This window comes from Triticum dicoccoides, chromosome 2B (assembly GCF_002162155.2).
Source record: "Triticum dicoccoides isolate Atlit2015 ecotype Zavitan chromosome 2B, WEW_v2.0, whole genome shotgun sequence".
In the NCBI taxonomy this organism is placed as follows: Eukaryota; Viridiplantae; Streptophyta; class Magnoliopsida; order Poales; family Poaceae; genus Triticum; species Triticum dicoccoides.
This window is the reverse complement of record NC_041383.1, coordinates 794,176,364-794,188,887: the sequence shown is the minus strand read 5'-3', so window position 1 is coordinate 794,188,887 and position 12,524 is coordinate 794,176,364. Positions and strand designations below refer to the sequence as shown.

Sequence of the window (12,524 nt, the reverse complement as noted above, 5' to 3'; positions counted from 1 at the left end):
ACGGAGCACGGGCTTATTGCCATCCTCTTCAGCAGTCCTGGCTGCCCGCGTTCCACCACCGCTGCCTGGTGTGCCCTCTTCTACACAGGTGGCAGCAACCTCCACTAGTGCTTTCTGCAACTACTGCAAGCAGGATGGTCACATGATCACGGAGTGCATCAAGAGGAGGAAACAGGGTCGCCGTGGTGTCCGTCCTCAAAAGGACTCGGGAGGCTCCTCTAATTCTCGTGAGGGCTCCCTTGAGAAGGTTCACCAAGAGATGCTCACCTTGCTGCGCCGCCTTACTGCTTCTGCACCATCCTCAGGTTCTGCTGGTTCTGCTGGTCAGACGTCTGGTCCACCACCGCACTCTTCGTCAGGTACATCTTTGCCCTGGATTCTTGATTCTGGGGCCTCCTTCCACATGACACCACACAGAGATCATCTTTGTGCTGTCAATTCCGTGCCTTCTCCTCTTACAGTTCAGACTGCAGATGGCACTTCTCTTTCTGTTGCCGCAAGAGGGACTCTTTCCACGTCTTCTTTTCATGTCCCTGTCGTTTCTCATGTTCCTAAACTGACTATGCAACTTCTATCTGCTGGTCAACTTACTGACTTGGGTTGTCGTGTTATTCTGGATTCTGACTCTTGTTGTGTTCAGGATCGTCGTACGGGGACTCTGGTTGGGATCGGTCCTCGGCACCATGACTCTCAGCGCCTTTGGGAGCTTGATTGGCTGCGCCTTCCTTCCGCTGCGTCCTCTAGCCAGTCAGACATCACCACCCCTTTTGCTTCAGCTGCCACCTCCACCACATCCTTCGCTCAGTGGCATCATCGATTGGGTCACATTTGTGGCTCCCGCTTGTCTTCTTTGGTTAGGAGTGGTGTTCTAGGGTCTGTATCTGGTGATAGTTCACTAACTTGTATGGGTTGTAAGCTTGGCAAGCAGATACAACTTCCATATCCCTCTAGTAATTCTGTTTCTCAACGACCTTTTGAACTTGTTCACTCTGATGTATGGGGTCCTGCCCCCTTTGTTTCGAAAGGGGGTCACAAATATTATATAATTTTCATTGATGATTTTTCTCGCCACACTTGGATCTACTTTATGTCATCTCGTAGTCAAGTGCTTCAAATTTACAAGTCGTTTGCTACCATGGTTCGCACTCAGTATGATTCCTCTGTTCGAGTTTTTTGTGCTGATTCGGCTGGCGAGTACTTATCTCGTGCGCTTCGTGGTTTCCTTGCTGAACAGGGTACCCTTCCTCAGTATTCCTGTCCTGGTGCACACGCTCAAAATGGGGTGGCTGAACGCAAACATCGTCACGTCCTTGAGACTGCTCGGGCTCTTCTTTTATCTTCTGTTGTTCCCCCGCACTTTTGGGCTGAGGCTGTCTCTACCGTTGTTTATCTCATTAATATTCAGCCTTCTGTTGCTCTTCAGGGAGGGATACCAGTTGATCATCTAGGTGATGGTCCAGCTGATTATAGTGGTCTACGCCTGTTTGGTTGTGCCTGTTTTGTTCTTCTCCACCCTCATGAACGCACCAAATTGACTGCTCAATCTGTTGAATGTGTTTTCCTTGGCTACAGTTCGGAGCACAAAGGTTACCGTTGCTGGGACCCTATTGCTCGAAGACTGAGAATCTCCAAAGATGTCACTTTTGATGAGTCTCGCTCCTTCTACCCTCGTCATTCTTCTACTGCCACAACCGAGTCGTTAGTCGAGCCTCTCTCTTTTTTGACTCTACCTGATTCTTCACCTTTATCGTCACCTGGTAGGTCCACTCCTAGCCTTTCACCTGTGTCTGCTCATGAGCTTCAGCTTACACAGGATGAGGTTTATGTTCCTGACTCTCCTACTCGGGTTGAGCCATCCACTCTCTCTCCTTTTCCTTTTACCTACTCCCGTCGTGCTCAACACCCTTCTCCCTCTGATGCGCCACCTTCCACTTCCCCTCTCTCTCTGCTTCCTTTTATCTACTCCCGTCGTGCTCGGCACCCTTCTCCCTCGGATGCGCCCACTTCCACTTCCACTCCTTCCCTGTTGGGTCCCATTCCTTCAGAACCACCTACCCCTCCTGCTCCTCGGTATAATCTGCGTGATCGCCACACTCTCCAGCCTCCTGCGTACTATGTTGCTGCTGCTACCACTCTTGTTGAGCCGTCTACGTATCGTGAGGCTGCTGCTCATTCTGAATGGCAGCATGCTATGGCAGAGGAAATTCATGCTCTTGAGTGCACAGGCACTTGGGACCTTGTACCCCTGCCTACAGGCGTTAGACCCATCACTTGCAAATGGGTCTACAAGGTTAAGACACATTCAGATGGTTCTCTCGTGCGCTACAAAGCTCGTCTTGTTGCGTGTGGCTTCCAGCAGGAGTATGGTCGTGACTATGATGAGACTTTTGCTCCTGTTGCTCACATGACCACTGTTCGCACTCTTTTGGCTGTTGCTGCTGTTCGGCAGTGGTCCATCTCTCAATTAGATGTCAAGAATGCCTTCTTTAATGGTGAGCTGCGGGAAGTGGTCTATATGCAGCCGCCTCCTGGCTATACTGTCTCTGATGGCACTGTCTGTCGCCTTCGGCGCGCTCTTTACGGGCTGAAACAAGCTCCTCGTACCTGGTTTGAGCGTTTCTCCGCCGTCATCACAAGGATCGGGTTCTCTGCTAGTGTTCATGATCCTGCTCTGTTTATTCACACTTCTCCTCGTGGTCGCACCCTTTTACTACTCTATGTTGATGACATGATTATCACAGGGGCTGACCACCAATTCATTGATTTTGTGAAGAAACGTCTACATGAGCAATTCTTGATGACTGATTTGGGTTCTCTTCGCTACTTTCTTGGACTTGAGATCATTTCTTCCCCTGAGGGTATTTATCTCTCTCAAGAGAAGTACATCCAAGATCTTCTCACTCGTGCCTGCCTCACTGATCAGCGCACGGTTGACACTCCTATGGAGTTTGGTCTCCATCTTCGTCCTGGTGAGGGTGAACCCCTTGCAGATCCCACCCGCTACCGCCATCTTGTTGGGAGCCTTGTCTATCTAGGCATCACTCGTCCTGACATTTCTTATGCTGTGCACATTCTAAGTCAGTCTGTCTCTGCTCCCACTCAACTTCACTACAGTCACCTTCTTCGTGTTCTTCGTTACCTTCGTGGTACCATGACTCATCGCTTATTCTTCCCTCGCTCCAGCTCTCTTCAGCTTCAGGCCTATTGTGATGCTACCTGGGCCAGTGATCCCACTGATCGCCGCTCTCTCTCTGCCTATTGTGTTTTTCTTGGCTCCTCCCTGATTGCCTGGAAGACCAAGAAGCAGAATGCTGTATCTCGCTCTAGTGCTGAGGCTGAGCTGCGAGCTATGGCGTCCGTGACTGCAGAAATTACTTGGCTACGATGGCTTCTTCAGGATTTTGGTGTTTCCACTGCTACACCGACCCCTCTGCTCTCCGACAGCACTGGGGCACTCAGCATTGCCCGTGATCCTGTTAAGCATGAGCTCACCAAGCACATCGGTGTTGATGCCTCCTACACTCGTTCTCAGGTGCAAGACAGAATTGTGGCCCCTCAGTATGTGCCCTCGGAGCTTCAGCTTGCTGATTTTCTGACGAAAGCTCAGACACGGTCCCAACACAGCTTTTTCCTGTCCAAACTCGGTGTCCAAGATCCCCCTTGAGTTTGAGGGGGGGTGTTAGAACAGGGTTGTGCTGTGTGTGTAGTTATCATATTGTATAGGGGCTTCTTTGCTTATTTCCCTTCATGTATATGTGCTGGCCTGTTGGCCCGATGGAATATAGGCTCACTTCATAACATGTTGAACAAGAGTTTGCTTAAGCACATAATGATAAGCACCGATGCCACTGCTGGGTTGGAAACTGGCAATCAACTTGCCGTCGATGTCAACCTGAAACAGCCAAGGGTCACAACTGATGAGAATGAGCAACCCGCCTTCCTCCCCAGGCACAGCCATCACGGCATGTTCATGTTCGGAACACTGACACTGATGCCTGGTCTCCTCCACGGGCAATTTAACCCGACACTTGAAATCCCAGACCTCACGTTGATCTCTTCAAAGTGGACTGCTCCCAACCGGGCTGGGCTTGGGCTCGTACGAAAATGAATTTCCAAACAATTTTAAAAAAAATATGTCATGTTTAAAAATAATTAACCATAGTTTACAAATGGGGAAAAATATAGTTCGCAAAGTATATATTTTTTTTACTGTAGATACAAATAGATTTCACATAATTATATAATTTTATTTTTTCCATATTTTATATATTGTTGTTGTACATCTAAATAGTTTTCTTCATAAACTAGATCATAAATTCCAAAGTTTGACCTTTTAAAAATATATGTATATGCACTACATGCAGAATGTATAGAGTATTACGGGAGAAGAAAAGTAATAACATTCATGTAATAAAAGGTCATTCATCATATAATTAGGAATTGTCCTCCCACTGAAAGCACATCACCGAAATCCTAAAATAACCCTGTAATAATGCGGAGCTTGAACTCTGGTGGGCTGGTGATACCACTGCCCCTCTAACCATGCAACCACACGTTGATGCACGTATTAGGAAGTGTTCATCTCATGTTCAACTGCTTGCGCCCAGATGATCAGAAGCGGGAGCCTGGAGCGGATTTCCAGATTCATCTGTCGCTCATGGAGTATGCCACAACCGTGGGATAGGAGCATACCGCCTGTCACCACCTTTCGCTTCCAACCACGGAGGACGGAGCAGAGTTTGTCATCATGGCCACCATTTGAGTCCTTCAAAATGCTCAATCTTGTTTGGTAAGAGATGCAATATTGAGATTCACAAAAAAGAAAGAGATGCAATATTCAAGATCATATCCCGGTTATGATAATCCTTGAGATGGTTGTTGATGGCTTTTTTTGAAGGCTGGTTGGTGATAGTTTTGAATCTTTTGATAACAAATAATTTGGATCTCCATTTGTTGGTGGAAGCAATCAAATTCCAGTCCATAAAAGATAAATGGATATAGGAGTTTGCGGCGATGTCGCACCTTTTTCTTTTGCCATGCCACGCCTCCCTCCACCTCCAATGTGCATGGTTTGGTTCAAATGTAATATATGTAGTAACTAAATAGATTTTTCTATCCATTTGTGCCACAAGTAATTCGGAACAGAGGAGTACAAGACATCAAAATGACATGTTATATTTAGCACTCCCTCCATATGAAAAAGCTTTGGATGTCCCTCAAATGGATGTATATAGCACTAACTTGGTGCGGAGGGAGTACTAGTTTATCTGCAATAGCCCATAGTCTCTCTACTGTAAGGTAAACAATGGTAATAGCCAGAATAATTAGTTCCTTACATATCTCAAGACAGAAGATGGGTACTGCTTTTTTAAAACTAGCATAACCAAGATTATATGAGATGATGACCCTTAGTGGCAGAGCTATACTCATGTCATGTAGGAGCTTCGTCGTATCATACAACAAACAAAACTTCACCACTAAAAATACATACAAAAGTTGTGCAAAGTTTACACAAGTTAAACATCTCCACCTAACTATAGTAAAAAGTCTAGTTCAAACACTGTAACAGCCCCTCACTGCTGTGCTGGGGATGCTCACAAGATCCTCCCGACAGAACACGCCGATTGTCATCGTAGACCCGTCACCTGTGGCTGGTTGAAGACCTCGGCTTACCGCCGTTCGACGAGTTGAGGTGCAGAGAGACAAAGATCACCCCGATCACGACAATCAAGAAGCCGACGAGCGTGCTGAAGAAGAGGGCCCCGGGCTGCCTAGTCTGCACGAACCCGTACACTCCCCCGGACGTCACCAGGATGATGTCCGTCAGACCGTCGCCGGAGAAATCCTCGAGGATCACCGCGTGGGTCGGAGGCGCGGGGAGGTCAATGGATGTCAGTAGGCTACCATCAGGAGAAATCACCACGGCCTCCTGGTCCCCACCCGCAATGATCACCTGCTTTTGGTCGTACGCTCGCAGAGAGAAGGTCTTGAGAGTAGGAACCACAACGTTCTCCATCATCCCTGATGGAGATGGAAGGTTGGACCATGTTGCGCCTGTCGATAGCTGCCATCTCCACATCGCATCGTGACCAAGTAGGCCTGGGGTGTACGAGGTCACCTACAATGACAAACAAACATGTCAGGCCATTTATTGGAAAAGCGAGTGCCGTCTCACTTGCTGCGTCTAAAATCGCTAAAAATATATACTGACCTCCCCCCTGCTTGTCAGAAAGATGATATCACCATGACTTCCTCTTCTGTGTTTATGACCATCGTCTCTCTGGAGCAGAACTGGGGTTGCCACCTCTAAGCCAGATGGATCAAATGAACTCCCAAAACTTCTTGAAAAGTCACCATGATGGAACAGGTTGAGATGGTTGTAATGGCAGATAGAAACATTAAAAAGTTGTTCCCGCACCGGTACACCGGATGTGGCAACTGCCCAACAGGGTTTCATCACCTCCATGGACCCGCTAACAACAGTTTGCTCAGCACCATTTCCACCGACAACCTGCAAAGAATGAACAGAACTTTTTTATAACGATGACACACAAGAAAAAAAAAACCATTGGGACTGGCAAATAAGTGATATACACAGGAGAAGTGGAGCACGACAATTGCCCATCTCAGGGGACGAGGAGTAAGAAACACTAGAACTAATAAGGTGAAAGGCGTGAACTGGGGAAAGGGAAATCATTCAGTGGTGCAAGCATTGCATAAATATTGGCAGATCATCTATGACAAGACACATTAAATTATAATAAGGAAGACGGTGCATAATTTCGTGAAATGGAAACTTACTACAAGAAAGTAGAAAGAACAAGCTGATAGCAAAACCTTGTGACACATTAAATAACTTTAACAGAGAGAACAAGCAACGTTCAGTATCATCTATGTTCATCTTTCAGCAGAAAGTTCAATTTCTACGTCTACAAGAAAGTAACTGAAAGTCCAAGCTGATAGACCATTTGAGCTAATATTTGTAATGATTGAAAAAGCCTAAGAGGAGGTACTGTACATCATAAAACCTTGTGACACAAGTATTCGAGAAACAAATCTGTAGTTCTGCTCGAAATTACAGACATGAAGTAGATGAAAAAAAAGTGAATTGCAGCTCTAATTTTGATATTTCAACACACCTGAACATGATCTAGAACTCCATCTCCATTAATATCTGCATGAAGGCCTCCTTCTGTCAAATGAAGCTGAACATGGTAATCACAAAAATAAATCAGAGATGATTGACTATAAGACATTGTTACAGAAACATAAAATTTATCAATACACACCTAAATTATGACCCCCTTAGAAGGAACTGGGCTGCTCAAGAAACTCATAATGTATACATAGATACAATAAAACCACAGACCGATCGATCAAACATTCAATTGGCATTGAAAATCAATGCCAGGCATTTTACCAACAGTTATTGCCATGTAAAATAAAGGTAATCAGCCAATACGTTAAAATTAAGTAGTAACATGTAGAGCGCAAAATCAATCATATATCCATTTTAGAAAGCAGGATTGGTTCTCTAAGAAACTACATGAGCTAATATGTAAGAATGGCAGAGTGCAAAGAACAATAAATCACTGAGATGCATCTTGTACCTTGCAAAGCGTACGTCCAGAAGCTAGATGAATAGCCTCTATCCCTTCCTTTTCATGTGCAACAACAACATTGGGAACCCACCAAACTTGAGTATAATTAGTGATTGTAGGAATATAAACTGTGTGCAGAGACTGCAATAGAAGCTAGATGTTAGAACTTTGACGCCTGAGCACTGTAACTTGTTTGAGCAAAGTACACAATTTAAGCGCAGATAGAAGATATGCAACTAAAAATAAATGAGTTGGAAAAATTAGATGGTTACAGCATTAGATACATCCTGGATGCGAAGGCTACAATACTAAGGATAACACCTTAAGATAAGTACATTAACTGCTAACTATAGTATTGATCCCAAGTTCCCAACGAAATTAATCACAGAGATATAAGCATCAAGCCATCAGTTTAGAGTCTTGCAGCACTGAGCCAGGGAATGGCAGATGCCAGACATATATGCTCATTGTATGTATATCTCAAATTTGATCATAAAATAAACATGAATAATAACCTGTATAGGGACTTTCCTAAAAAGGTATACACAGTAAGTTTTGTTATAACTTTGTTTGAGAAAAGTACAAGCTGTGGTGCAATAAAAGAAAAAAAAAAGGGCAACCTGGTGCATGTAGCTCCCGCTTGCGCAGGGTCCAGGGAAGGGTCCGACCACTTTGGGTCTATAGTACGCAGCCTTTCCCTACATTTTTTGTAAGAGGCTGTTTCCAGGACTTGAACCCATGACCTCATGGTCACAAGGCAGCAGCTTTACCACTGCGCCAAGGCTCCTCATGGTGCAATAAAAGAAACAGATAATATCTGTAAGACGTGCATGAATATGTACTAGCTACCACAAATTCCAAAACAGACCGCATTATGCAGATAGAAGATGTGTCATTCAAAAATTGATGAGGACAAATTAGATGGCAACAGCATTAGATACATCCTAATATGCCGGTCTAGGGCGTAGGATCCTACCTGGTCTAGGGCGTAGGTTGTACGGGAAGGGGGAGGATTGACGGAGATGCGATCGCGGCTGCCGGCGGCGGGGCGCCGTGGCGCGATGAAGAAGAGATGGCGGCAGCGCAAGAGACGGCTAGGGTTAGGTCTCCCGGCTCCCTTCGGGAAGCCGAGCAAATAATGATTGCTTCTTGCTTGATTAGATTGATACATCTCCTCTCCTTATATAGAGAGGTTTACTTGACTCCTAAGCAAACGATCCTAATAACGATAAGATAATTGGGCTAAGCCCCTAACATTGCTTCTTGCTTGATTAGATTGATACCCCTTCCCGTAAGCCCCTAATATGCCGGTCATAACAATGCCAAATATTTCTAATTTGACCATAAAATAAATAGGCATGAACAATAAGCTCTACAGGCACTCCCTAAGCGATTTGCAACCTACTGTTGATACCTAGAACCAGAATAGTCACTTGAGTAGGGATGCAACTTTGTGACCCTCAGAGTATCCTCTGACCCTCCTTAGTTCAACCAAATGAACTGAATTTACAAAAGTTATGCGACTTCTGAAAATTTCGTTCATTTAGTTGAACTGAAGAGTGCCAGAGAATACCCTAAAGGGTGCCCATTTGCACTCCTACACTCGAACACACACCCACACTATGCAGACTTCAAGATAACTGCACTTGTTGCCGACTTGCGACAAACACAAAGGTAGGTGCATCTCGAATTTTAACAGAGATATATAGTTCATATACCTTTTTGCCTTTAGCTGAGCCAGCCAGATCTGCAGCTTTCCCAATCACTTTGGATATTCTATTCGTATCATCCTTTCCGAGTGGATTGTGTTCAACAGGCTTGTGCACGTTATTAACAACGTTTTTTCCCTGTGTTTTCTTTAATTCTTTCCTTTTGTGCTTCCTAAAATGTGCAAGTTGTAGGAAAGTATCCTCTCTCCTATCCTGAAAAAGAACGAAATTCAGATCAGAGTTAAGTACCCAGAATACTAAAACTGAAATACAAGATAACAGATATTTAGTCTTACCCAATGGTGAGGCATGACGCCAAGAATTGATTCTCTGAATTGCCGGCATTCATACTGCCAAATGATACGACACATTAGGTTCCTGTAAGCAAAATAATACTACTATATAAACACACATATCATCTCCATGGTCCTATCTTTATCATATCATAAAGTAGAACCAGAACTTAATTAGCTTTTTCTTTTAGCATTTTTCATAAATCGGCATGAAGATTGCTATGTAGGCCACCTCCCTAGTCGAAACATAATCAATTTTTGGGTTGGCGAAATATTGGCAGCAGCAGAGCACGATGGAGACTTATAGCTGCTAAAGTGGAACAAATGGATGTCCATAATATATTCTTTGTAGAGTATGAGTACAAGCAAATCACTCTCGTAAATATCAGAGGGAATACTGACACTGTCCAAAACGTTGGTACCTATCCAAGAAGATGATCATGATAACTAAACCAAGCTAACGAAGAACAAGTAGTGACAGAGCATAAGACTTGGTTAAATGTGAATATGACCACTGCAGATTATTTTTCATTACAAGAAGTGGTGGACTTAATTCTCACCTCCCCAGGATGACGGCTATTAAGGGCGTGAACATCAAGCTTGTAATTATGCTGTGGTATCATCGCCGAAGCATCTGATGGCTGTGCCTGGATGTTCTGCCATGTAAAGAGAAAACCATAACAATAATATGAGTCAGACCTTTGTCCATAGCTTATTCACATGCTAAATTGGAACAGAGAGCGCACACACAGAAGTGTTGACACCATACGACAAGAGACAGCGATGTTAAATCTATTTATGGCACATGAAATAAATTTCCTAAACATGGGGCATACCTCATTCTTCCGGCTCCATCTTAACGCGCCGGTACGGCCAGAAAAGGCATAAAGCGCAAAATGACGCACGTCTAGGTTGCCAGCCTCGGAAGCCTGCAGGACATACATAAAAGCACAACGACGAAACAGCTTAGGTTTGTACCAAGTTGAGGGGTGAAATAGGACAATAGTACAGGCTAAAAGATGAGCTCGAAAAAATGACCTGCTTCTCGCTGGCGCTTCTGCGGTGCTCTTCCCTGCCATGTTCGGAGGTCATGAAGTCATCGAAGAGATCTGCGGACTGATCAACAGGTTACACATTCTTGCTGAATGATTTTAACCAAGGGAATGCAGGCAGAAGCAGACAATGATGGTGATAGCATACATGGTGCTGCATCTCCATCCTTCCTCCGACGATGACGAGCCCGGCATCGCCGTGCTTGAGCGTGTAGTTGGTGACGGAGACGGCGACCTCGCGGTGGTGCGCGGCGTGCGGGAAGTCGTCCCCGAGGCTCGTCTCCCAGAGCTTCTTGAGGTTGTGGTCGAAGCACATGACGGCCCAGCCGGAGGTGACGACCACGAGCACCTGCTTCCGTACGTCGGCGTGCTTGTAGGAGCGGTCGACGGCGCCGACGGCCATGGCGACGGGGCGGCGGCCGGCGGCGACGCGCACGTTGGCCGGGAGCAGGGAGATCTCGGCCATGACGCGCGCCTCGTGGAAGCCGTCGAGGGTGCTGGCCAGCCTGGCGTGGGCCGGGAGCTGGAGGACCTGGATCTTGGCGTCGTGCGTGGGGAGGAGGACCTCGCGCCGGCCGTCGCCGTTGAGGTCGGCGACGAGCGGCGGCGGGAGGCGGTCCGCGTCGTGCTTGATGGGGAACCCGTCGTCTGACAGGTGGTACCACGCCTCCCGGAAGGAGAAGTCGCCCTCGTGCTGCGGAGGCCGCCGGAGGAGGTGGGGGACGGGTCAGCTAGGGTTCCGATTCGAATCAGAGAGGGGGAAGGATAAGGAGGGCTGACCTGGAGCGAGAAGAAGACGGCGAAGGCGGCGAGGAGGAGGATGCCGAGGTCGCGCTTCCGCATCTTGGCGTGGCGGCGGCGAGGAGCTCCGGCGACCGCCCACCGGAGCAGTGGATCTCGGAGAGGGAGAGGGGGACTGGGGAGAGAGCAGAGTGTACCAAGACGGACGGACGGGCCCAATGGGCCGTTCGGGAATCACAACAAAAATATGTTGAAATGGGAACTTCCTTCCACTCAAAAGAATAAGTGAAATGGGAGCTATGAAAGGATGTAAAGTGAAATTCCCTCAAAGATTAAAAAAACATTGTGGGATAAATGATAACTTGTTTATGCTGATGCTTCTTCTATCCAAAATTAAAAGAATCATTATTTCAAGGCGCCTGCAGACGTAAGCCAGCTGGTGACAGCGAATTCTAAACTGTCTTGCGAGCCGTTGGATTGGGTGTTGTACAGCCGTCCGTCTTGCAACAGCTGGACCACGTGGGGAATGGATCGTATCCCGGCCCAAGTTGACCCGTCTCCGAAACGTAGCACCCCTCCACGTTCGTCTTCAACACCCCACACCCTCTTCGTCTCGAGCACCTGCACGTCCATCTGCAATTGCCGATTTGTCGTCTTGTAGCAGCCGCCACAACAATTGGTGATCTCTCCCACATAAAGCAGCTCGTTGCATTGCAGCTTCTGCCAACGGCGAGCTCAGCTGATCGAATCACCGACCACACCCTCCGCATTGTAACTCCGCGGTCGTCGAGATCCACCGTCCACAACACCACATGTTGCATTGCAGCTCCGTCGCCGGCACCAGCGGCAGGCACGTCGCATTACAGCTTCCGCCGTCGGCAAGACTCACAGATCACAGCACATTGCACTGCAGCTCCGTCGCCCCGCGAGGACAGGGCATCACGCGTATGCTTCCAGCCGCAGGATCAGGTGGCATGACTCAGCTCCCATGTCGACATCACACAGCAGCTCCCATGGCAGCACCGATGGCGTCTAGTGACGCTTCATTGCAACCTCGCCGAAGCTTCCAACGAGGGCCGCGGCGCTTCACCGCAACCTCGCCAGAGCTCCAACGACTGCCACGACGCT

The 12,524-nt window shown here is 47.0% G+C and overlaps 1 protein-coding gene across 1 annotated transcript; it reads right to left on the bottom strand.

Moving 5' to 3' along the window:
- Window positions 1–5,294: 5,294 nt before the first annotated feature.
- LOC119366364 lies at window positions 5,295–11,621 on the bottom strand. Its single transcript, XM_037632089.1, has 11 exons — window positions 11,436–11,621; window positions 10,804–11,349; window positions 10,642–10,719; window positions 10,440–10,532; window positions 10,164–10,259; window positions 9,607–9,660; window positions 9,320–9,523; window positions 7,611–7,742; window positions 7,140–7,205; window positions 6,212–6,511; window positions 5,295–6,118 (listed from the first exon to the last, which is right to left on the bottom strand). Exons 1-11 carry the CDS (start codon window positions 11,496–11,498, stop codon window positions 5,642–5,644), a joined length of 2,109 nt encoding a protein of 702 aa, XP_037487986.1. The 5' UTR covers window positions 11,499–11,621; the 3' UTR covers window positions 5,295–5,641.
- Window positions 11,622–12,524: the final 903 nt, after the last annotated feature.